The sequence below is a fragment of the Balearica regulorum genome, chromosome 9 (assembly GCF_011004875.1).
Source record: "Balearica regulorum gibbericeps isolate bBalReg1 chromosome 9, bBalReg1.pri, whole genome shotgun sequence".
In the NCBI taxonomy this organism is placed as follows: domain Eukaryota; kingdom Metazoa; phylum Chordata; class Aves; order Gruiformes; family Gruidae; genus Balearica; species Balearica regulorum.
In genome coordinates this window covers 23,050,871-23,076,604 of record NC_046192.1, presented here as the reverse complement: position 1 = coordinate 23,076,604, position 25,734 = coordinate 23,050,871, and the positions used below count along the sequence as shown (strand labels likewise).

The following is a 25,734-nucleotide window of genomic DNA, read 5'->3' as shown; positions in this document are numbered from 1 at the left end:
GTTCACAGTAGGAATTCACTCAGATCTTTAGCCAATAAAGTAGGAGTTGTTATTGCTGTCTTCCAGCAGTAGCAGGAATGAAGCAGAGAAAAACAAACCTAACGTGTCACTTATACTCCGTTTGTCCCTTGCATCCAGCATTTTGTTTCCCTTGTAGGTTACTACTAATCTTATTTTCCTTGCTCCATCCCAATGAAAAATATACATCAAAACAATATTAGGGAGCAGGGAGGATTGAATGCACTTACGTTTCTTTTTAAAACACATTTTTGCAGAAGTGACTTCATTACATATGTCTGAGTGCTTCCACGTCTGCTTGATGGGGAAACAGCTGATGCTTATCCATGCGGTAGCAGGTATCTTTTGTTAAAGAAGCAGAGAGACAAAGCATATGATGTGAATTTGCGCGCCAGGTATTTCGGAATATCCTGCCCCATTGACAGGAGGATACTGAAGCAGTCAAGGTGAAACTAGCAGGTTAATAGATGCAGACTATGGCCAGGAAATCTCTGAAACAGGTGATTAAATTCATGCCTAGTTTACAGTGGCGTTGAGGCAAACGCTTCGGTTATGCTTTTGCTTTACATCCCAGTGAGTCAGGATGGCTAGAGATTTTTTTTTTTTTTCTTATTTGAGATCTGAAAATGTAAGTTTCTGGGATTTATGCAGCGTTTTTGGTTTGTTTGCCTTCAGTTATTCAGGGAGTGGATTGATTTTTTGCTACCTGCGTATGATTTGGTCAAATACAGAAAGATAAGCTCATAGACATCAAGTAAGGCATTTTAGCATGAGAATTAAGATAGCAACAGTAGGAAGGCTCTTAGAAATGGAAAACTTATGTGAGATGCTCATACACAGACATTTTTTAAGAATTAGAACATATTTCAATGATTGGATCTTTTCTTAAAGTAGGGTAACATTGATCTCTCTACCTTGGACGTGGGAGCTGCAGTTGTGTTTTATCGCTAGTGGTTTTAGTAGCTTTCATGTAATTAGCAGAAATTTGAAATACTTAATATTTAGAAATCTCATCCAGGTATTTGTAGGCTTAATTAATAATCATCTTCCTTGGTGTATTATATTTTAGCATGATGTGATTGACTGTTTTGAATAGAAACATTTCTTTCACAAGTTTTTTTTTATTCTAAAGGGCTCCCCATTTTGCCCGTTGTGAAAGTGGCACCGAGATGAGCTGCATAAAGCACTGTGTGTTCAGCGTGACACAGGATTTTATAATACTTCTCAGTATGACATCTGGTAGCCAGCACATAGCCTTGCAGTTCGTCCGTGACCCTGCCCTGCACTGGGCTGCCTCCCTGACAAACTGGAAAGATGCATCAAACTGGATTAGGCAGGAATCTGTCCTAGGTCTAATTTTATTCAATATTTTCATTAAGGACTTGAAGGACAGAATAAGGATTGATGCTTATTAAATTATAGTCCATATCAGGCCCTGATAGGGTTGAGAGTGCTTGGTGGGTTAGGGAGGAGGAAGGAGGACAGGACAGGAGAAATAAAATGGTCTTGAAAGAAAAACAGTTTTATCAAGACAAGAGCAATGTATTATATTTTAGCCAGTCCTTCTCAGACCTGCTTTTTGGGTTTTTACTGTGTCATAGTTCTGGGAGGTATAGGAGACTATAAAAGCTAAGAGTCAGGTTGCCCTATAGACAAAGAGAAGAAGAAACCTCAAAAGGAGCTGTGTAAGCGAGTGTGTTGCTCCTTACTTGGTGCTGCTAGGGTCTTGGCTGGAGTGGGGTGGCCAGGGCTGGTACTGCATCTTCAGAAGGCTGGAGAGGATTTAAAAAACATTCCAGAGGACAGCAGTAAGTGAGATCTGTGGTCTGGTAAATACAGGTATGGAAGAAATGAGCTTCCTTTGTTTAAGGAGAAAAATGCTGTCGAAACAAAGAAAGTGGTGATGAAATCATCCACGGTGGGTGTGCAGGAAAGGAGTAATAGGTTTAAGGTGCAGCAGCGAGAGTTGAGATAATCTTCCCAATGATGAGCAGAGTTAGATTCTGTGGTAGATTGTCTTGCCAAGGAAGTTTTGAGATTGCCATGATCACAAGGTGGGAGGTTATTTATTTAATTTTTATTTATTTTTTGAAAAACGTGCTAGGCAGACATCTCTCCAGAGAGGTTTAGGTAGAGATGATCGTGTTTCAGTGTAGGAGGATGAACTCGATGACCGTGTCACATCCCCTCCAGTCCTGGTTTCTGTGACTCAGCCACGGCATCTGCAGTTATAGGTTTGTTCTTGTACAAAGAAATTTTTTTTTGCTGTGTATTTCTACAGTTCTCTGAAATGAAAAAGTCTGTACGTGTTCTTCTTTCTGTCATAAGCTTTGACGCTGGCAGGCAGTTCACGAAGGAGCTGGGCTGTGTTTTGAAGAGTTCATTGTCTTGCAGGTTGTAGGTTGTGTTGTACGTGACTGATAAAAGATCTTTCCTAGCATTAAAGCTGGTCACAGCCCCAATAAATCTGGAACAAATTCTGAGAAAGCATGTCATGTTATGACTGGCATATCTGTGAGCATGGAGCTCTGCTTGAGAATTAAGACTAAAAGTTTGTGAAGTGCTGGTGCTGATGTCATTCCCTTGGAATGGAAAGGCTGTTGAAACAGTAAATACTTTCTGTGGCCAGAAGCTAAGTCTTGAGCTGGACCTTTTCCTCTCCGCAAAGGAAAGAATGCAGAACAAACCTAAAATGTGTATTTGCAATGGGAAAATCTTAATTAGTTTAGAGCTTTTAGCTATTTCAAACCATTTACATACACAGCTGCTGTTAATGCAAACATGAAAACTATTCATGGAAACTTCAAACTTACCTTGAAATGACATGGGTTTTTTTTCTTTTTCCTTGTTTTTTTGAAGCTGTGCTTGGTGTTCAAAAGTATGGTCGGAAAGGTCTGAAAATTATACTTGTACTGTACGTGCAGAAAGAAACATAGGCGCAGGCTAAGAGAAGCATATAAGAAAAGGCTTTAGTTCAGCAAGACTTAACACTGAAACCCTGTTAGCACCAAACAGCTGCTGGGAAAGCATTTAATTTTTAGGTGCATTTACTCTTGGTTGTATCTGTGGAGTTTTGATTATGACCCAAAACTCAGGGGTGGGAAGAGAGAAAAAGAAAAAAAAAAAAAGATGACCAAAATGCAAACTGAGTTGTGGTCCAGGTCTTAACAGCTGGCTTCTCTGCTGCGAAAGGTTAGTATGAAACATTGGATCCAAATAACCCACAGCCTGGGGATGAGAACCTAATGCTGTAGCCTGGGACAGCTATAATATCTCTCAGACACTGAGATCTACAAGATAACTCAGATTTTTGGACTGTCCCTCAGAAGACCCCACTGAGCATTCACAAGGAATTCATCCCCACCCCCAGCTTCCTCCTAGGAGGAAGAGTTTTGCCATGGCAGATGTGGGGAACAGATGTTGAGAGGAAAAGTTATAACGGGACGATGACCTGAAGTGTTAGTTGGGCTCTTCCTTGACGTGACTGAACTCCTGTTCCCCATGGCAAAGCAGGAAAGCAGCGTGTCCACTGCTGGTCTCTGCACACCCCGGTGTTAACGTCGGGCGGTTGACATACAGAGCTTTTATGTGTTCCTGTCAGATACTCAGTGCTCAATTAGCTGAGGAAGAGACAGATTTAAAAGCAAACCGGCTGCCTGTTGTCCAAGGACAGTTAGTGCTAAGTAGGTGAATCATGCTCAGCCACCCACCACCTTTCCTGAGCAGCTGTAGGTAATTTTTCTGAATTTTAGTCTCCTGTTTTACATCAAGGCTTCCCCTTTCCTTCCTTCTGTTCTCCCCTGCCTTTCCACGACAGTGTCTGTGATGTCTGGGAGACGCTCATGCTCCTTGTCCCTAAATGCTCCAGTGAGCTGATCTAGTAGAAGAGTCCTCAGTGGCTGATGAGTAACAATAATAATGAGCTAGGAAAAAAGGCTTTTCACCAGTTCTGTATTATCAGCATAGAGCATACAAGATTTTTATCTTATGTGATGTTGAGGTTGACTCTGAATGTGTTATGAGAGACGTTGGCAGGTAAGACCAGCTCCCTACTAAGGCAGGGATTTACAACAGGTCTCTCTCTCCTTAGCTTAGTCTAGCTCAGGAGACTGTGAATAATTATGTTTATTACTGAAAGGAGATCAACCATCCATAGAAGCCTGAGAATTTTTATGGCTCTTGAAATGGGAAGCTGAGTATTTGAAATACTGCAAGATGACGACAATTCTGTGAGCTACTTTCTCGCTCCCAAAAAGGTTGGCTTCAGTTTTATTAACAAGTTTTTCCAGCGGGCAGTTTTGCAGTTGGTTTTTTTGTTGTTTTCTAGCTTTCAGACAGAGATTGGGCTTGATGACCTCTCTTGAGGTCCTCTTCACTCGTGCGTATTTATTGCTTTCTGTCTTTAATTTTATATTTGCTCTGTTTTCACAGGGCATTACCTATTATTCATGGGGGTTTTTTGGTTTTAATTCAGCGCGGGGCTCTGAGGCACACGCTGTCCTTTCCATGCGGTACAGTGATTTCAAAGCTTGTGATGAAAGGGCACTCCTCACTATAGACTTTTCTGTCTTTGCTGCTGTTACTGTAAAATGATTCATGGCATTAGCAAATCAGCGACACGGGATACGTTGGCTCTATGCACGTGAAATGGTTGGGGTGTGTGCCGTGTGTGCAAGTGATCCCTTGCACCTGCCCCGTCTCACGTGTGAACGCTCGGGAGGTTCAGCACGGGGGATATCTGGCATAGGTGGTCAGCATATGTGCACCGTCTGATCCATCTTAGTCTTTAGAAAATGGGATGCAGCGTCCATCCATATATACGTATTATTCGACAACTTTAATTCTTAATTTTTGTTGCATTCACATTGTCACCTTAGGTCTGTGTGTGTGTCCCATTCTCTCTCTCCCTGTCCCCAAAATCTTTGAAGAAGACTTCTCTTCTTCCACCTCCAGCTTATCTGTATAAACTCTTGGTGGCATAAATATCCAGTGTCCACATAATAGTCCTTAATAACTCAAACCTACAGTGCATCTGGTACTCAGAGCTTTCTCCTTGTGAACAAGCTACATATTTGGGGACCTGATATAAGAAATTTCCTTTGCAGAACTCTTTATTGAGAAGTCTGATGTACTACTTTTTCAGTTATTTATTTGCTGGGTATACCCAACTCCCTTAGGTCTTAAAGTCAGTTCCTGTATTTGGAGCAGTTTGAACCTTCAGCCCTGACCTGCAAGGGTCAGAGGACTTAGTTACTGTACAAAGCGATCGTTCTTCACGGGAGAGAGAAGTGAGATTTCTTTGGGCTTCAGGGTTTATTTTCCTCTCCTGCTTAGTGTGACACAGATAGCATCCTTGCTAGAAAGCAGAGAGAGGAAAGAAAATTCAGTCCACATGTTTGGGATTTAAGGTTGAGAATGATTCACACTTAGCTTCTGGGGGTTGTAATTAGGGGTGACATAATAACCATAAACTTTCAATAAAATAGTAGCAGCATTTTTGTTACACTCTGTAGCTGCAGAAGCTGCTTCTGATTAGCATCCCTTCGAGATAAGCCTACAGGACCTCCGCAGTTTCCAGATCTGGATCCAGGCTTTTGTGGCACAGTCCTACTTCTGTACCGATGCTGAAGGGAGCCCTGAATTCTGAAACACCCCAAACTTTGATGACATTTTCACTTGCATCAGCATCTCAACCTTTTCCTTAGCCATTTTAGTCCATCGGTGCATTTTTTCAAGTCAGTAGTTTCTTATGCTGGCTAAATCCTGCCAGTTTATACACTTTATAATACACTCTAAGGGTTATCTAGTATGGAAAAAACCAATCGTGCTATCCTCCTCCTGAATTATTACTCCTCCATTCTTTTTCCAAGTGGCTGAGACTAAAAGGAATCCAGGAATGCATGGAGCAGGAGATCTGTCATTCCCACTCCACACCAAGGTGCATTCTTGTAGGGAGAGATGGGCATTTACACTGGAGTTCTGCCATCTGCATTCAGCCAATTCTATTTTCTGGCGGTCGAGCACATGGAATTTTTAAAAAGATGATGTACTTTTTTAAAGCAGGTCACAGACTAAAATAAAGACACATTCTTGGGCTACGAGAAGTAGGTCAGGCTTTGGGGGAATGATTTGTGAAAGCTGTTGATCTGATCTTACCAGTTTTTCTTTATTAATATTTTTTGCTTCCTATGCCAGATTTGTACGCTTTTTGTAAAGAGGTCCTGCTCACTTTGCTTTAGGTGCAGTGTATTCTTCTGCTTTGGCCAGCAAACTTTTTACATTAACTTTAAAAAAAAAAAAAAAAAAAAAACACAGAAAAAATATGTTCCTAGTTTTCCATTAGAGAATACTGTAGTGGAAAGTGAGGCCTCTCTGTGCTGTGGTCCAAAAGGAATAAAGCTGCTTTGTGTCACCTCATTACTCTAAGCTGATGTTTTACCTCAGGACTTCTTTTGGGGGCAGGATGGGGAAAAGGCTGATTCCACTGCTCAGCTGATGGCCTCTGCAGCACCTTCTCTGCTTAATTAATCCGTCTAATTTAGGGGAAGTATTTCACACCCTGCGCTGTGATAACGCTGTGCATAGCCCCTGCAAGAGCCGCTCTGCCAGGCGCAAGGCTCGGGGAGAGAGGGTGGATTACCTGAATTAGCCTGGCGTGCCGTCATTACCCCGTAGTTAAAGGTGGCTGTTGAAAGAGCTTTGAGCGTTACCTGATGACAGCATTGAAGGACAGGTAGCTGTGGGATGGGTGCTGGGGCTCGGGGCAGCCACCTTGCGCAGCTCGGCTGGGCTGTCCCTGTGCCGGACGAAGATGCTCGTCTTCTCCGTAGGTAGCCCGGTGCTCTGGCGAGCAGGCGGATAGCCCAGCTCCACAGCCGATGGAGTGAGGATGAGTTTGGTTACCAAACCAGGATTAGGTTCAGCAGTAACTGAGCTGTAGAAACCTCTGGGCTTCTTCCACGGCCGAGCTTTGGAAGGGAACAGGATGTTTTTGCTCTGTGAAAGCAAATCCCAATTAATTACATTGTTTGTGGACACCTCTACAAATAATCACAACTTTGTGAATATCTGCAGTTACTGGAAGTTTCATTCCCTCCTTTTTCTCTTTTGTAACTTTTTTAATATTAATCCATGTATCTGTATACCTTAAATTCACAAGAGCAAAACAGCTAATGCTCATGTGCAGGTAATGTGTCTGTCTCTCTCCTGTTTACAAATTTATGAAGAATAATTGACATTGCTGACATATCTGTTTAATTTTTGGTCATTTATTTTTTTCTTCGTATTTCCACATTCTCTATTTTACAGAATTTGATTCAGAAACAAAAAGGGTTCAAGACATTCTTTCTGGAATGGAGAAACCACAGGTATGTGATCCCAGATTACCACACGCACACAAAAAATAGCTAATGTGATAAGTAGATTGCGTCACAACGCACTGGTGATTTCACAGGGGAGCACCTCTGAATTTTTTCCTTAGTGGATTGCTGCTGCTTTATGTATCTAACTCATTTTGCTGGGATATAAACTGGAAGCATCTCTTGTGCTGGTGGATATTTGTGGGCTCTGCCACTGCGGGCATCGCACCAGTCGCCTGTTTCCAGAGAGCAGCTCCCAGTATTCATTGTGTGATGGGGAACCCTGTGCGCTGGGGAGATTTACATAGCTCCTACCCCTTTCCCCTGGGTTTCATTTTATTTGTCATGAACAATTTATGTGTGTAATCATGATTAAGTTAAGCTAATTCTATTACTCAATGGCAATTACTATATTCTACGTTTGTCTGAGCCGTAAAAGCACATGAATTGTAATGGAACTGAATCACCATGTAAATAACTGTAATGCTGGGTGTGACCGCAGTCAGGTAAGGTTATTAATAAATCTGGTTGTAAGGCCTTTGAATGTGATGTTTTTCTAGTCTGGTGTGTCAAATGAAAACCAGAAGTGTCCTGTGGGTCTAACTGAACGGTCCAAAGAAGCACTTGAAGAAGCAGTCACGAGGCAGAGGGAGACAGCTGTGCTTTAGGAGTTTTATCTTCTTTGCTCTGTCAGAGCTCAGGCCTTTCTCTAACTGGAAAGCTAGTAAACAAATAAGCAAATAAAAATAATTAAAAAAAACTGGTTTGAAAGCTCACCTAAAGACTGGGTTCAGCAGTAGCTGATAGAGGCTGATAGAAAGAAACTCTACGGTGGGAGCATGAAGGGGTGGCTGTTCCTTAGGTGCAGAACTGGCAGAGCTCGTGGAGAGGCAGGCATGAGCGCAGGCTGAGTTTTTGTTTTTAGGCTCTGCTCTCTTGGATGCTCTTGTTCTGAATAAATACAAATGTGTTGGGTCTTAAATTGCTCAATCAGTAGGTGTTGGATCCTAGTGTCATGGCATCTAGAAGAGCAGGTTCAAAGCAAGCCAGAATCTAAACCAGACCTGCAGAGATGATCGATACCAGGGCGCTACAGCCCGAGTTTCTGTTTGCAGAACAAAGTGACAATAATAAGCTGAAATCTTGAGAGAAGAGTATCTGGGAAATCAGAAGGAAAGAAAGTGCACTTAGCACAAAATTAGGCTAGTTTATTGTGCAGTGAGTCAGTATTTTTGTACTGAGGACTACCTGAATGTTGCTCATCTGGTAAAATGCCACAGTTAGATGCCTTTTACAAAGATCTGGAGAGCTGACATGAAAAATGTTTCGTACTTACGTCTATAAAGGTAAGAAGCTATTTGAGCAGTTTGCAGGCTTCTGAGCTCTGTACAATTAGATTTATGGTAACCAGAGCATTTAAAGCAGAGGGAAGCAAAAACCCAAAAATAGACAAAAATTGTTTTCCTTGAATCATTTAAAAAATAGGAATTTAAAAAAAAAAAAATCTAAACCATGACAAATGCTAGTTCAATAATAATGACATTTAGTGAGAAGATGCTGGAGATTATCTACTATTCTCTCTGAAACTTTGACATTTGTGAGTAATTAAACCCATAGGAATCTCACAAACCATTAGTTGCTATGAATGATTATGTGTATGCCTAGTCAGTATTATATCTGATAGAAATATATCTTGTTATGCATAAATAGTCAGCTGGGCCATATTTCTTGGTAAGCCTTATGCATATATGAATGAAAAAACAATGTATAGAAGAAAACAATTGTGTGAACAGAAATGACACAACTGAAAGGGCACGGAGCAGTATGTCGGTGGGAAGCGGCGCGATGCTCTGTCTGCAGCACGTGGCTTTGATGTGTCCAAGGGAGCAGCTCTGCCCACCATTGGCGGTGGTGAAGCCATCTGGAGGGATGAGCCCTCTGAGCAGCTCCCGCGGGAGGCTCCGTAGCCCTGAGTTCAACCAAAAAGCCAAAGAGCAAAGCTCTTCCGTAAGACTGAGAGGTGGGTTTGACCTCTAAGTCTGATCTACTCTCAGTTAAAAAAAAAAAAAAAAATAGAAAATTCCATTTGAACACAATCAGTTCCCTCTCCCACACAGGGCAGCTCGACAGTGCCGGATCCTAGAGTGAGTAAGGGTAGTGTACAGGAGGAGAGTTTTCCTAACAGCTTGTATCTGGTATCTTTAATCTAGCTTGCCCAGGTACCTCCATCTGACAAAGTCTCTCTCGTCTTTCCGGGTACAAAAAATACACACTTTATGAATTTATACAGTCTGTTTTCAATAGTAGATGTTACCTGTTTGAGACACGTGCAACCAAACTGTAAATTTGATCATAATTTTGTTCTTTGACAGCAAAAACTTAAAAAGAAGCCTTTTGGTTTCCCCCCCACCCCCATGTTTTTATTTAAACTGAAATATATTTTTAATTCACACTATCGCAGACAAAGTAAGCATTCTCTAAAGCGAATACCTCGGCGAGGGAAGGGAAACTTGACTCTGGCTTTCCGAAGTGGCGGGGGGCTGCCGAGCGGCGTGGGGGGACATCACCTCCCGCTGGGAAACGCCACGGGTCCGCGGAGCCGGAGCTCGAACACTGGTTTGACTTTCCACAAAGCAGCCTGCTCCTGCTGACTTGCTCTGCAGCGAAACTCATATTTAATCATCAGGATTTTTGCCTAAAATTGCAGGATTAGAGCCGTAGCTTAAAAGCGAAATCTCGACCCGGTGATAACCGTGAATTCATTTGACCCCCAAGTCTTTCAAACGTTGCCCTCGAGGGAGTAAATGAATGTTGCTTGCAGTGTAGTTCTCACACATACAATGAGCCCCGAACCACACGATGCCTGTGAATGCTAACCCGGAATTTGAAAGATAATGAAAGTTGTACAGAAACATTGTTCGTTACCTGAAAGACGGGAAGGACCGATATTCATCAGTCTTGTAACCTTATTAAAGCAGTGCAGGACCTGGGATTCTTTCCCAGGGGCTTTTATAAAATAATTATTTACACCACCGAGTTTTGGTAGCGTGGAAAGCAGGCATTTACTGTGTAAACTGAGAAGTTTTCAGAAACTAATTAACTGTGCTTTTCACCAGACATACAAAACTCCTTGTGGGAGAATCTTTTGTTAGGTCTTGGCTAAAAGGCCAAGCCAGTCCCGTTCAAAGCGAGCGCAGCAGTTTTGGGGACAGATGAGACAGGCTGGGGGAACCAGAAAGCCGCACAAAGGTTTACCTGCCCAGCCTCTGAAGAAGTGCTCTGCCTGCTTATAATGTGGTTGGATGAAATTAGGGCACCATTAATGAACAATACGCTGTTTGGGGTTTTTTTTCTTGTGGCTAAGGATTCGTGCTTGCGAGTTCAGCAGCGACATTCAGCCCACCATTGTGATGTTATTAGCTGGGCTGTTCCTGGCAGCATAGAAAGGGCTGGTCCAGATCTGTTTGGTATCTTTTGAAAGGTGCTTGTTTTCCCAGGTGTAAGCGAGAAAAGTTGGAGTTAAAGCTACTGAGCTGGTTTGCAGGTGCCTGCTTGTTATTCTTAGCGTATCATAACCCCATTTATTTAACTTACCCTTTTTCACAGCAAAGCTAGTGCTTCCTGCTCCAGGTAGTTCCTTGGTGAAGTTAAGTGGTGGCTTTGGCCATGAAATCAGATATCGGAGAGATACGCCTTTGGCTGCTAAACGTGATGCGATATCGAGCCTGTTAGTGGGTGAGCAGCAGATAGGTTTATCTCGAGCCGCACAAATAAATCCGTTCCCAGTGCTTGCGCTGACGTGCACAGTACTGCTCTGCTTCCTATACCCAGGGAGTGTATAGATTTGCCTTTTCTGCCTTTATCATACAGGCAGTGACCCCTCGCTTGCTTTGCTACACTTGCTGTGTGTACTCAGTGCGGCTAAGAATTGTATTTAATGATTTCTGGTGTTTAAGCTTCCACCAGCAGTTACTGTGTACATACCACCGCCAAGGCAGGCCAGCAGCCGCTCGGATGGTGTACCTGGAGCAGCTTAGCAACTGGGTTTGGATTTTTATCCTCTGCGTGGAAATGTCTGCACACTGACTTCAGAATAATAATCTAACAGTTTCTAGTGGTTAGTCCATAAGAGACTTTCTCTTATTTTAAGAAATGATAAAAAACCCCTAACGTTTTACAGATTGCTCAAGTTCATGAAAGGCCAGAGTTTTTGCCGTACGCAGAATATATACGTGTGTCCTTGTGAGTAGTCATAGAGAAAAACATTTCGATAGAACATTGGCAGGATATCATGCCTCCAGCTCCAAGTCTGTCTGAATTTATGAAAAACAATTATGCAAGCATATTTCCATAATAAAAGAAACTGTGCATTGATGGGCTGAGCTGGCATAGTAGTAATGTATGTTAAAAAAGTAGTCTATTTGGATCTTCCTATCCAGTTTTCTGATGAAAATATTATTTAAATTACATACTTCTAGCTCTAAATATCTTTGTCACAATTTCATTCACATACATGTGTGTATATATAGATCTAAAAAATTTAACTTATCTGTCTCATTTGAATCATTCAAGATTCTTACAAGCTATCTAATCCAGTGTCAGCGTTCACTGGTCCAAGTTTTTGAAGCAAATATTGATTTCATAACATCAGAAAAATGTGACTAGAGCAAGAAATACCATGGAAATTAATGCAAGAATTTGCGTGTTCGTATTTTTTACAAAAAAAGCTCGATACTACTTAAAACTGTTTGCCTTACAACTTGTTTTTCACTTTAGGTTGAACAGAGGTTTTCTTTTTGGCAAGACTTAAGCGTGCTGCTATAAATTAAAAATCTTTAACTTTTCAGAGGTGTTTAAGATAAGATGAGATGTTTGGTGGTGTCACATACTTGTCAGTCTGTTAAAAACAGATTTATGACTTGCTCAGAAATAATCTCCTTGATATATGGGTAACACACACAACAGTCACGGTGCTTTTCAGCTGGAAGCAACGTGTTTTCATGTGAGAAGTTAAATATTCTCCATTATAGAAAGATATCCAGAAGCTGGATTTGTAAACAAGCAGTTTACAAGTTGATTGCTAATATTTCATTACCGAATTATTTATGGGTAAGGTGTTTCAGTTGTCTTAAGAAAAGAATAGGAAATATTTAACTGAGTACCTGCATCATTCATCTTACACCTTCTGAAATAACAACGCTTTGGTCTGAGTGTCGGAAAAATCTGTTAAAATGATAGAACCAGTGAAATTTGATGCAAAGGAGAAATGAATAAAGAATATAAAACCTTCTGCTTTGATTTCTCCTCATGGAGGCCAGCTAAAAAAAAAATTCTTTACAATTTCACTATAGTGAAGAAAGAAGAATGTAGTCGTTTTCATTACAAAAAGTGGAGAGTTTGTGGCAGGGAGCTTGAGGCTTTGAGGCTTCCCTGGGCTTTTCTCAGAAGGCATGCACAAAAATCTTGTGCTGTCTTTCCAAGATAGCCAATGCAACCATTGTTTTTTATTTCTTTTTCTTTTGAGACAGCGTGTGGGGGGATTTTTTTTTTTTTCTTCTTTCTTGGCTTGATAACAGAAGGCTGTTCTCTGGGAAGTGCTGATCGGTACGTGCAGCTGATGAGCGATGCCTCCGGCCCCGTGCCAGCCGGCTCTCCCGGTGAGAAAGGCGATGCCAGTTCTGTAAGCTCCGTCAGTCCCGAGTTATGTGGACCTGCGGTTCCTGAAGAATACAGCTGCACTGGTGGGGTGATAAAGTTGTTTTGGTGCAGGGGTTTGAGGTATTTTTTTTTTTTCCCATGTTGGATTAAAAGAGAATCCTCAGCCATCTGCCGTTGAGGTGTTGCTATAGAGCTGGCCCGGGGTGACTGTAGATCATACGTGCAGTCTTTCTCTCAGGGCACAAAGTGATTGATTTATGGTCTAATTTTTAATTGACAGGTTGGACTTCTATTATGATTCTCCCTTACGCCTTTGAGTCAGTGTAACCTTGCAGATTGAATTGGGGGTTTTTTACTGATTTGCAGTTGAATTATTGCTGTTTCAAATTACAAGAAGGAACAGGATGACTGAAAAAGCCATCAGGGTTTTATTAGAGAATCTCCCTAACAAAAGCTTTAGAAAAATAATTGCATAGGAAACAATGCATAGCATAAAGTCTTTGTTTCGCTTAGTTCTAGGTGCCTTCTGGTAATGGCCTCGGCAGCAGGTACCTCCAGAACAGTGCAGGGCATCCTTTGCTGGATGCTCGGCCAGCTCGCTGCGGGGGGACATCTCTCTGTGGTTCTCATCTGTTAGAGATTAGTTTATGCCATGAATCTGTATTTTTGTTTGTGTTGTTGATGACTGTTTCAGACCCTTTACTTTTCACCTTCAGTTCTGAAATTTCCTTTTTATGAGAAGTTGATTGTGAAGATGCAAGCAAAAAGCAAATACTTAAGAGGATAGCGGTTTTCTTGGAATTCAGAGTAACTGATGGGTTTTTTTTTGTAGGTTACAAATATTCAAGCAAGAACAGTTTTACTTTCCTGGTCACCTCCCACCGGCCTTCTAAATGCAGATAGACACAACAACGGTTTGCCTTACACCTGTACCTACGAGGTTGCCTTATCAGATAAAGGGAGGGACGGAAAATACAAGATAATTTACAGGTAACCGTGTCGTTTTTACACTTGTGTTGCTCTCAGTTTGTGTTTTCGTTAGGAATAAATTCTCTTAGCTTTTCAGGGTGTGTTTTGGCATGCCTATTAGTCACAGAATAAAGGCACATTCGCAACACCGGGTAATTGCTCCCTCGCTGTCCCGTCAGCCCCCCCTTGCCGGAGCAGCTTGCGGCGAGCTGGCTGAGTGCATGTCACAAGGTCCCTAATTGCCTTCCCCGGCACGTGGCAGATCTTGCGTACGATGCCGTCTCTCCCATTGCCAATGAAAAGGTTACTTTTTCTGTCGCGCTAAGTGTCAAAAGCTTTGGTGTACACCGGGCAGGCAGGATAGCTGCCTTCCTAATGGGCTAAATTTGCATGGACTTGCAGAATTAAGAACAGTAAAGCTTGCTTTTTGAGATAATGAGCAAAAGTTTGAGGGCTTTACTGCTTTGTAGCTTCTTGGATGAGCAGAGGAAGGAGCCCACCAATCAGCAGGCTGCACAGGCTCCCCAGAAAAGCCCGGATACTTGGCTCTCAGCAGTCTTCAGTAAAAATTCTGAGGGATTTATCTGTCTGTCCTTCCAGTGATCCTCTGAGCTCATTCTGTGATCAAGTACATATGGTGTTATGCCTTTCTTTTTCCCTGCTAATGACATCTAGGATAGAAAATTTTGAGATCTGACCTTGGCTGTTGTGAAATAGCTAATCCTTCCCAAATCTCATTAAATGGAGTCCAGGTGGTACAGTGTTTATGGAATTACCTCTGGAGACCAAGCTATCTCCTTTCTTAAAATGTCCAGTGAATTAGAGTATTCCTCCTGGCATGCTAAAGGCAGTTCTCTGTGAATGGTCTTGGGTAATTTAAAAAGAGCATAATTAACCAGGGAAACGCTGCCTGTTTTTTTTCCTGGTATTTACACTAGCTATTTGTGAGCCAGTGTGAGCATCTCTATAGGTTAATGTGTGCTGCTGAGCTCTTAAAATGGGAAGGACACTTTCTAGTACTTCTTGTGCTTGCTGGTGTGATGGCTTGCACATTTTCTCCGGGTTATGAAATGTTGTGCATCTGTTTTAAAGCTGCTCGTAGTAATCTGTCTCCTGCTGCTGGCCAGAGTACAGGCATTAGCTTAAGGTGGTACGCTCCGTCACGAGCAGCAGTAATCGTTATTACTATAGGCAAAAGAAAGTCTGCAATATGTTGAATACATTGTGTTTGCAAAGAGGTGCACTCATTTCAGAGAGGAAAAAACCTGAATTTGCAGAGCATTGAAAAAAAGAAGGGTTTTTTGTGGATTTCTGGCAGCCCAGCAGGCATGTGCTTTCTGGTTGATTTTGTTCTCTTGATTTTGAGATATCTCCCTGTATTTGTCCAACTATCAATGAAATATTTCTTTAGGCTAAATTGAGAATGTTCTTGTTTCCTGTATATTAATAAAATCGTGAATAAGCCAAGCACTTACATGACCTGGCTAGTACTTATTAAGCACTGACCCATACCTTAATCTTCACAGAATTGGCAACACATGACTGAGCCGAGTGTTCAGTTACCAGCAAACAAACCAAAAGGAGAAAGAATAGCCCTAACTGTGCTGGCTACGTATGAAATTAAAATGGATGATATGCTGGGTTTTTTCCTAAAATGTCCAAAACTCTGTGCTTTTACTTTTCTTGGTATTGAAAGAGATCTGGGTCCAGCTGTCAGGGTATTAATTAAACGTCATCTTGCTGTGGTCCTCACAGAGAGTGCGGCTCTGGAAGAGAAAGCAGATAAGTGAAACAGCTTTGCAAGAAAATCCACTTTTTCATCTGAAGTTCAATGACTCTCACTTTATAAAAAGTATTTTAAAATAATGCATGTACAGAAGGTACAAAAGTATCGTATTGATTCTGCTCCATTCAGCTTGGAGAGGATTGAAAAACACAATGAGCTTTATGCAACTATCAATAAAATCTAAGGATAGCATTGAAATAAACCCATGTAGCCAGTTTACTGTATACATTGGGATGTTAACTGCTTTTCTGTTATCTATGCTGAGCTTTATAAAGTTCTCAAGAAACATGAAGTGCATTGACAAATTGTTGGTATATTGTTTACTGCTGTTTTTCTGTGGTGGGATGTTTTTTTCTTCTTTCAAATCATAATATGAGAGAATCGCTAGTCACTGGAAAATCACTAGCTGTGCTAAGTGTGATACTGCTCTTCATAATTTATTGATTTGTTGGGTTTGGGGTTTTTTTCCCTGCAGTGGAGAAGAATTAGAATATAACCTGAAAGACCTTAGGCCAGCAACAGATTATCACGTCAGGTGAGTTAGTGCGACTATGAATGTCACTTAAATATAAACTCCGCAATTATATGAGAATAAATGTGAAAGTTTTTTTATCTAACTGTACAGCGTAGCTCAAGAATTTCATGGTCACCTCTGCAGGTGTTTTTTCAGCGGCTTTTAAATATTTTCTGATAGTTTTTATCTCAGACTTTAAGTCAACGAGAGTGCCTTTGGAACAACACATTTGTGGTCATGTTGCTATAATAAGAGGAAAAAAGACATCTATGTATCCCTATTTCTGTCTGTATGTATAACAGGCCTGGAAGTGCTTGTGTATGAAAGTGAGATAAGTCAAGCTTCTTCAGACTTTGACTCAAGCAACTGGCTTTTCTTCAGTTGCTGTAACATAGCTGTGCTAGCACTGAAAGTACTCCAGCATAGTTTCTTCATAGATACTCCTTGCTTTGTGGAACAAATCTACTGATTACAGATCCATCTGACCATAGTTGTTTCAGCATTTATTCAAAAAGAAGAAAAAAAAAAAAAGGATTCACACTGGCTTGTCTTGATATTTTCACAGCATATTTCTCTTTGATTCTAAAAATGTGTTTTACACATTTATTAACTATTAACACATTCTCAGTTTTGCTCCCTGATATTTTAAACACCATCTGTGTTGTTACCTGCTCATACTGCATTTTTTTAAAGACTTCACTTATGAACCAAGGCTTCAAATTCACATCCTGTTCGCTTGTGCTCAATATCCTTTTAAAAAAAAAATCCTTTCACTCCTGTCTATTGTTTCCTTCTGTTTTTCCAGACAAGGGCTTGGTTTGGCGTGCCTTTTCACATCAAGGCTGCTACTGTTTGTAAAACTCTGTAGAACAAACACTTTGCTTCTGCACTCTAAAAAAGACCTAACACCAAAATCTGTCTGGCTTGCTCTGATATTATAGCTTCTTTTTTTTTAAGGATACTTTCTAGTGGAGCCCTTAAATGAACTTTTCAAGTAGAAGCACAAGACCAGAAGTAACTTCTGGTAAATAAGTAAGAGACCCAGGCTCCCAGGTTGGGCAGAAGTGCCAGCCCAATTGCTAGCAGCAATTGGGTGGTAACGAGGAGGAGAAGGTTGTAAAACACTGTTGAGCTTCCTGCCGTAAGCAATTGAGCATCACTTTTAAAGCCAGCTTCAAGCAGCAGAGCGGTTGCCATGTGCAGCGTGGTGTTGAGATCCCGTGCCATTTTTAGGGGCGCTGGGGGCATTTGCCCTGTGTCCTGGCTGACTTCTTTCTCCCTACCTACAGGTCCCTCCGCCTTTCTGCAGGTTTGCCAAATTATAAATTGGTTGTGAACAGTTAGCGATAGCTTTTGTTTAGAAAGAAGTGACTGCCAAATAGAAAAGTCAGACTTAAAAAGCAGCAGCCTGCATTCGTAGTGGAGGGAACTGACACTGAAAAGGCCGGCTGTTTGCTTTCTGTGACAATTTTTTTTTCTTCACTGAAACTGTGTTATGTATTAACGACTGAAGAAATAAATCTGTTACGTAAAGAAATTTATGGGGCCAGTGGTTACTCGGCAGATTGCCTTGGGTCTCCCTAACCTTGGCAGCATCTCTCAGGGCTTCATCTCTGCATAGACAAGTGCTTCTGCTTGCTCCTGCCCCGGGCACCCAGGACAACCTGTTTCGCTCTGAATCCACCACCTGCCTTTCTTCAAGTAGTATTACTTGGGTACCTTCAGAGATGACTGTGCGCAGTGTTTCTGCGACTTGTCGAAGATGCTCGTTAAGCTCATTTTTGTGTGGATGTATTCCACATTGGTGCGTGATGCTTAGCTATGTGTAGGTACCCCTTGCCAGATGCAGACTCAATTAATTAATTGCATTTGTTTTCACTCCTGACTGCTAACAGCTGATGGGTAAAGCAGTGCTACAGCAGTTCTTGTGAACCTCCCCCAAAAGGTTTGATTCTACGTAGGTGGCCATTGTACATAAATTACTCTTATCTACTGAAAACAAATTTAGAAATTGCCCTTTCTTAAACTCTACATTCAAGTACACAATAGCTACAGCCGGCTCAGAGGTCATCGTCTGGTCGTGGTTTGAACATTTTTTTCGAGTAGAAGACTTCCAATTTGCACTTTTCTTTTGCTGGGTGGAAAATGTGAAGGGAAAAAATAACATCATTAATTTTTCAGAGAAAAGCACCTCATGAGGAAGTGCTCAATTATATTGTATTCGTTTTCCCACATTATTTGGTATTGTATATCCCCCTCTGTGCTGATATATAGAGGATTTGCCTGAAATCAAATTTGCTTTGAAGATTTTTAGCTTATCAGAGCAATGTTCCTGAGCTGTGTTAGTTCTAATTCACAGAGGTCCACTAAGTGTTGACCCGTGAGTTTGTACTCGTGGAACGAGACCAGCGGTTACCACCACTCAACATGGCACATCTGAACCGAGTGTAAACTAGGCATTGAAATTTCTACTTTCTTCTCCTGACTTCATACTTTCTGTTGTATTGTGAAGAGGATTTTAGCACAGTGTGTGAAAGTCTGGCAATAGGCAAGGAAATAGGAGTGGAAAGAAAAGATGATGATGATAACTCAGTGGTCTGTGGGAGTATTTGCACAAAACACTGTGATATTCCTCTTCGGCTGTGAATTTTTTTTGCATACTTGTCAAGTGAAGTAGAATAACGATAGCCACTGGTCTGTGAAAAATCTGTCATTAGTGGACGGTGTCGTGGATGCTTTGGTAGTCAAATATTGTGGCTGAAGCAGCGCTGTCTCAACTTGTAACTGTCAGCAAATTTATAACCCGTGTGAATGTTGTTTCCAGGGTATATGCAATGTGCAACTCGGTAAAGGGATCCTGCTCAGAGCCAGTAAGCTTCACCACTCACAGCTCAGCACCAGAGTGTCCCTTCCCACCCAAACCCTCACACAGGACCAAAAGCTCCTTGACCTTACAATGGAAGGTAGGTAATGCTTGGATGGGGCAAGCAAGCCGTGAAAAAATACAGTTTACTGACAGTGAGCGTAACCACTGAAAATAATTGCAAGCTGAGACAGTCATTTTTTCAGTAAGGGACTTGAACTTGCTGTACTCTGACAAATCCCTCCCCGTGCACTGATTTGACTTTGAAAATGTATGTGTTTCATTATGTCCAGCTTCTTCTCGCTATTTGTTAAGAGGTTGCCAAGCTCTGTGCAAACCCCAGGCTTTGGTTTCACTTTAAACTGTAGTCATTTGCCTGGGGGGGAAATAGTTTTCTCTTATTCCCCAAATCACCTTTTGTTGATTTTTTTGTTTGTTTTTTTTTGTTATGTGGTTTTTGGTTTTTTTTTATGTTCATAGGCACCTATTGATAATGGTTCAAAAATCACCAGCTACCTTCTGGAGTGGGATGAGGTAAGTAGTAACTAATTGAAATAAATACATAGATAAATGGCACTCAGACTTTACAAGGATTTACTGAGGAAAGAAAAATAATTAAATACAGGGGAGAGCAGAAGTAGGCAAATGAAATCCTGATGGCATTAGGCAAAGAGTTGGAAAGGTGAAAGGGGCAGTGGGTGGAAAACTTTTCATTCAGTGCGTTTTATTCAGAGACAATGTTCTACTTCTGAACTCTTTAAATTTAAACTTTTTATCACTCGTTTGATGTACTTTGTTAATTAGTATTAGTTTTTATTTAATTACTTGTGATGTAACTTAGAGGTCTGTTCGTGATCTCTTTCTTCTGGATGCTGAGTGCAGAATAAAATGCTGTTCCTGCCTCAAAGGAGAAGAGACATCATCTTGCAGCCCTTTCTACAGGGTCAAAATAAGTGTCCTTTACGTAGTGGCAATTAGTCCCCTTCTAGACACGAAAGGAAATAAGTTCTCTGTCCCAAATATCTTACATCGTTAGTGAACAGCGTGCAGCCAGGGAGAGTGCCAAAAGCAAGAGATGTGGAGTATTTGCTGGAAGGGGGTTCTGGCTGCGACTCCTCCCTCCGTCCCCCAATTCCTTTATGCCTCCTTTCCGTCGTGCAAGCCATATTTCTACAGAAAGTGTGAGTCAGTGAATATCATCTTTGAAGGAAAAAATATGTATTGGGTGACAGAAGGCGGCTGGGCAACGTAAAGAAAAAAAAAGCTGGTGAGTCAGGACATGAAGAGTGTGAAGGGGTGTTTAGTTGTACAGTCTGAGAAACGTCTCTTGAGGTTTTTAGTAGTCTAAAAATAATATTCTAAAGGGAATATTCTGTTATGACTCGTTTTCCATCATTTCACTAGTAACGTCTTCCCAGATCGTTCTGCTCCGTGTTGGATGTTGGGAACTGCTCGCTGTGCGAACATTTATTGTATGCAGTATCACAGCAGGCGGGGTCTAGGTGATGAGAAGCCCACCGAACTGAAATGAAACAATGATTTCAGAATGGCTTGCTGTACCTTTCCGCATAATGGAAGGGGAAAGATTGTCACTGAAGTGTGAGGTCTGGGGAAGGAGATTAAAAAGACATTTCCCCAGAAGGATGGGCCAGGATGATCCCATTACACCTTCTGTGACACCTTGACTGTGCCGTTGTGATCTCTTGCAAGGCTCCTAATAACTTGGAGCCATGGGAACGTAACAGCACCGAGCAGTGGAAATGTGAATGATTCCAGCCTGCAAAGGGAAGGGAAGCAACAGGAGGTCTTATCAGAAGAAAGACCAGCAACAGACTATTAATACAGTGCATTAATACTTTTGATGTTAATTTTGTCCACATGGAGCCCAGTCGTAATTTGGGATGTATGTAAGGCAATTCTAAAATGCTCTTGTCCTTTAAACCCTTTAATACTGAATATATACCTGGAGTTTTGTCTTCAGAAAGAATCATCATGTCTGTTTTTCACAAGGCAAAAGTGGTTTGGTTCAGTCTGGCTTGTGTAGCAATGGTGGAAAATGAAGGAATCCTGATTCCCTTAGTCTGTCTATTTTAATTACCTTGTTTTTCTCAGTAACGATCCTGAAATCTGAGATCCCAGTAGATAGCTAGCCAGCAAAGATGAAAGAATAATGGCCCTGCACAAATGAATCTGGGACATCTCCAGTGGTTTGACGTGACTCCTGACCGAAATGGAGTTGTCCGGTTGTGAGATAGTTAATGCCACAGGTGTAGCTTTGCTGAAAATTTTTTTCCTCCAGTATGAGACAGAAATGCAATTTTGAGTTGCTGAATTAAAACTTGCTATTAAGGCTTATTAAGGAAAAAGTCTGATGATACAGGCTAAGTGTGCCTGCATCTGCAGGAGCATCATGTACCTGCGATGGCGAGCTGGGCAAGCGGTTCTGCTCCCTTTTTCACGTGCCATTGCAAGTTGTGCCTCCGACATAGGGTGCTGTTAGCTACCGGAGTTACGGCACCCAAGGACAAAAGAGAATTCACTTGCCATGCCCTGTATCCTCACACTTGGTTGTGTAAACTCAACGTGAGCAAAAGCACCAACTTTGTTACAATGCCACACTGTGTCCTGGTGAAATCAAGAAATAAATACATCAGGGAAAAGGAGAATGCTTGCCAGGCAACAGCGAATGCTCTGCCAGATCTCAGCTAGAGCAACATTCATTAGCTACAGGGCACAGAATAAAATATAAACATGGGAAAATCAGTGATCAGAAGGAAATTAAATTGTGGCTGCAGAGCAGAGGGGGCTTTGCATGAGTGGAGAACAAGAAATCTATCCGATGATCAAGTTAGAAAAACACCCCTAAAATGGCAGTCTGCCTTGAGAAGCTGAGTCCCTTCCTGGGGAAGGATAGTGTGCGAGTGAGCCACGGAAAGCCCTCGCAGCACAGAAGCGCCGTGCAGGTCCTGCAAAGCTGTTGCGCAAAGGCTGCAGCCTCAGACTGTAGAGCCAAAACTGGCATCGGGCACGGGAGACGTGGGCGGTGGTGGAGGTGGTGTGGTGAGCGTGTCCGGCTGCATCCCGGGCAGGCTGGGCTGTTCCCCCAGCTCGAGCCGTGCTACCCGCTCCCGCCGAGGGAGAGGCTCCAGCAGCCCCTTCGCTCCCCGCCGTGGGTCACGGGTTGTCTCTCTCTGGGGCGATTCTGACCTTGGAGCGTGGCAGGTGCTCAGCAGTATGGCAGCTAGTCCCTCCTGGTTGCACAGTGCAGAGGCATAGTTTATAGCATCTAAAATGCAGCCAGGAGCGTAGGTGGCATCACTTGTATATGCAAAAAATAAACTGTTGCTGTAAAATGACAGAAGTGGCATGTATACGGCCCTAGCATCAGGTGAGGTGGTAAGCTGTAGCAAGAGGGCAGCATCTCGTCTCTCCCTGGATGCAGCTGGGGAGTCCCGCAGGGCTGAGGTGCTGCAGTGCCAGCTGGGTGCCGGGGGGTCTGCCTGGGACCCGGGTGCAGCACTCCTCGCCGAGCCCCATGCCACCCCACCTACCTTCCGCAGGTCCCCGCTCCTCTGGAGCATCGCTCCAGGGACTGGAGAAAGGGGGTTGAGGCAGGGTGGGGTTTTATTTTACTGTATCTTGCCAAGAACAGCCACGGTACTGTTCCCATTCTCTGGTTTAGCTGTCTTTTCTCATCTATGGTTCAGAAATTTTCTCTCATTAGATGAGCTTTAGGTGAAACACGAATAAGTTGCGTTTGTTTCTTCACTGGAATTAGGTGTGTTGTATTCTGACCTACTTTGATGAAGAGAAGGTTATGCTGCATAATATGTGCCAGTCCTACCCAACTTCTTGTTCTTCAGTTCCAAGTCGTGGGGATTTTTTCTGACCTGCAGACCCTGGAAAATAGTAAATAGATAAAGCTATTCCTGTTATTCCACCTTTTCCCCTCCCAATTTGGATTGAATTCTTTGTAATGTGACTGGCGTTACATGTTATTTAGAAAAAACAAATACTTTATTTCTCAGTACTGAAATAGGTCTTTGAATTATAGTTGTATTGCCTTGCTAATAAACTTAAAATGCATGAAGAACCATGGAGAATGATCTTCATTCTTTAACAGCAGAGTAAGAGATCTGCTCAGTGAATTGTCACTCGGATAGATTGGATGTATGCTAGCAAAGTTTCCATTGACTTCAAAGGAGTTAGGATCATCCCCTTGGGTATTTTGGGATGTGGTAGGATCTGGACATGCCTGCACCTCAGGTGCCGGGATTGGCAATAGTAGTCTGGCAGCAAAATCAGTTAAAAGCAGTAATTAAGGAAAAGTCCACCTTCTGGCTCTTCTTCCATGAACTTTACAAACCTGAACACTTTGAACTTACAAACCTGAACTAGTCAGTTGATGACTTTGTGCCAGGATTGATTATTCAGGGTAAGCAAAAGGCTAATCGGAAAAAATAGCATTAAAAACATACTGAACAGAAAACAGCGCTGTAAAGGAGGTGATGCTTTCTCCTGATGCCAGCATTCATCAAAATTGGTAAACTGTAACTGCATTGAAAAATGCCGCTGGCACTGCTGTAAGAATCAGGCCTTTGTTACTAGTTAGATGTGAATTGATCATTCTGTGATTAAGTGGTAGTAAATAAATGTTTTTCTTGTGCATAACGATAGCGTGAGTATCCGATTCATTCTCGATGGGAAAGCGGAGGGCTGTTCTGAGCCAGGGACAAGGACGTTCCTCTCGTGCAGAGTGTGTCGCTGTTTTGTACGTAACTCAGAAGCACCTTGAATTCTCATCCAGCAAGCATCGCATTCAAATTTGCTCGAGGGAGAGACAGATACAATACCACACTATTTAATGATTTGGTGATGGAGAGTTAATAATTAAGCATATATGGAGATAAATGGAGATAATTTTGTTCCATCACAAAGTTTTAAACTTCTCCAGGCTAGCAGAGAGGTGCTTATTTATACTAGCTTATTTATCTGCGCCATGCATCTCAGTGATGGTTCACTGAATTCGGATATATGGACTTGTGCGTGTTCACCTTCCTGCCCTCTCGGTCTGTTCTGTGCCTGTGCCGCTCCTAGGAGACAGGCAAGAGGAGAGTCTTGGATAAAATCAGGGTTTGTGTGTATTTTAGGGACATTTCATAGATCCTGTTCTGTCTGCCGAATGTTTGTATCTATAGAAAATTCAGTCACTTGTATAGGAGCCTGCGCAGTAAATGCTTTGCAGAGATACTAGAGCAAGTTGTAGTAATTGGTGACAGCTTGCTCCGCAGCTCTGTGTCAGACTGAGTATCAGTCTGGTGCTTTTTATCGCCAGTATGAACCAAACACAGAAGTTCATGCTGCCTCCTGGTTGCAGATCCGATGCTGGCAGCTTCTCTCCGGTCCGTTGCCGTGAGGTCTTGCAAAGGGCTGTGCTCCAGTTCCGCACCTGCAGCGGCCCGTTCCTCCTCCCGTGCTTCGTTACTCCGCCTGCCGCAGGGAATGCGCTCAACAAAACCCGTTTAAAGTCTCGTAACCCTTGTCTCAATAAACGCTACCTCCAAGAGAAACTTAAGCTCTATTTTAAGGGAGTGTGTAGCTTGAAATATAGCTGAAATAGCAAGCAAAACTCTTAAAAATTGCATTAAAATGCTCTGTTAGAGCATTGTGCAAGTTCTAATGGATTTGTTGAGCCAAATTGTTCCTGTTTCCTCGGGCAGGCCCTGACGATCATCACAGTCTGGGTCGTCCTCGTGAAGAAGAGGGAAGGCGGGCTGGAGAAAGCAGGGCTAGTGAAGAAGCCAGACAGTGTCTGCTCTCCCTCCAAAATCTGTGGATTAGAAGCATTGGCGGAAATGATACAGTATATTTTAAGCAACTTACGAAACATTATTTAAGGGATTAAAACTTGGATGCCGAGCGTACAAAGAATAGGAGCAGGATTCTGGGAAAGCTGTAAGACTCTTGGGTTGCAGCCAGTACCAGCCTGCCAGTTGTTCCTGTCTATAATTATGCCAGCATTAGTGCTTTCATAAATCTTGGGAGGGAAGGAGCGGAGAGACTATTTCCAGGCTATTAATGCCAGGATAATTAGAAATATCGGCCAGCCTCTCCAATTAGTGCCAATAGCGTCCGAAATACCAGCCAGTCTGAGTAATTTGAATACCAGTCGGTCTCTGAGCGAGTCTGGGGAATGTACAATACCAGTTCTAGAAGAAAAATATATACAATTTGAGAATTTGTACTGCTATTAAAGCTGATGATAACGTAAATATTTGGCTATCTTTATAAAGTTTTAACCCACTAGTTTGACAAATTGGAGTTTCTTGGTCCGTTGCTCTCAGTTCAGGGATTGTGCTGCAGGTGAGATTTTCCATGACTTGCCTTTTTAGTCAGCCGTCGCTGTTGAGCTATTTGTCGGTCACGTGCTCAGCATTTGGTCACTTTGTTCTCTTGGAGAAAAAAACATAGGAAAATGATAAAAAAAATACATTCTTATGCAGAAAACAAAAAGAGGCTAAATGTTTTCAAATGGTTTACAAATAGTGAACTCGTTAAAGAGTTAATT

The 25,734-nt window shown here is 42.2% G+C and overlaps 1 protein-coding gene across 3 annotated transcripts in view; it reads left to right on the top strand.

Moving 5' to 3' along the window:
* Positions 1-25,734, top strand: part of FNDC3B (fibronectin type III domain containing 3B) — a 203,903-nt gene that overhangs the window by 124,444 nt on the left and 53,725 nt on the right. For 2 of the 3 annotated variants that reach the window (XM_075761547.1, XM_075761548.1), the window contains exons 7-11: positions 7,327-7,385; positions 13,867-14,024; positions 16,265-16,324; positions 19,128-19,266; positions 19,647-19,700. In XM_075761547.1, the coding sequence (XP_075617662.1) occupies positions 7,327-7,385; positions 13,867-14,024; positions 16,265-16,324; positions 19,128-19,266; positions 19,647-19,700 (470 nt within the window). The remainder of the gene's footprint in view (positions 1-7,326; positions 7,386-13,866; positions 14,025-16,264; positions 16,325-19,127; positions 19,267-19,646; positions 19,701-25,734) is intronic. The other variant, XM_075761549.1, reaches the window with a different exon arrangement.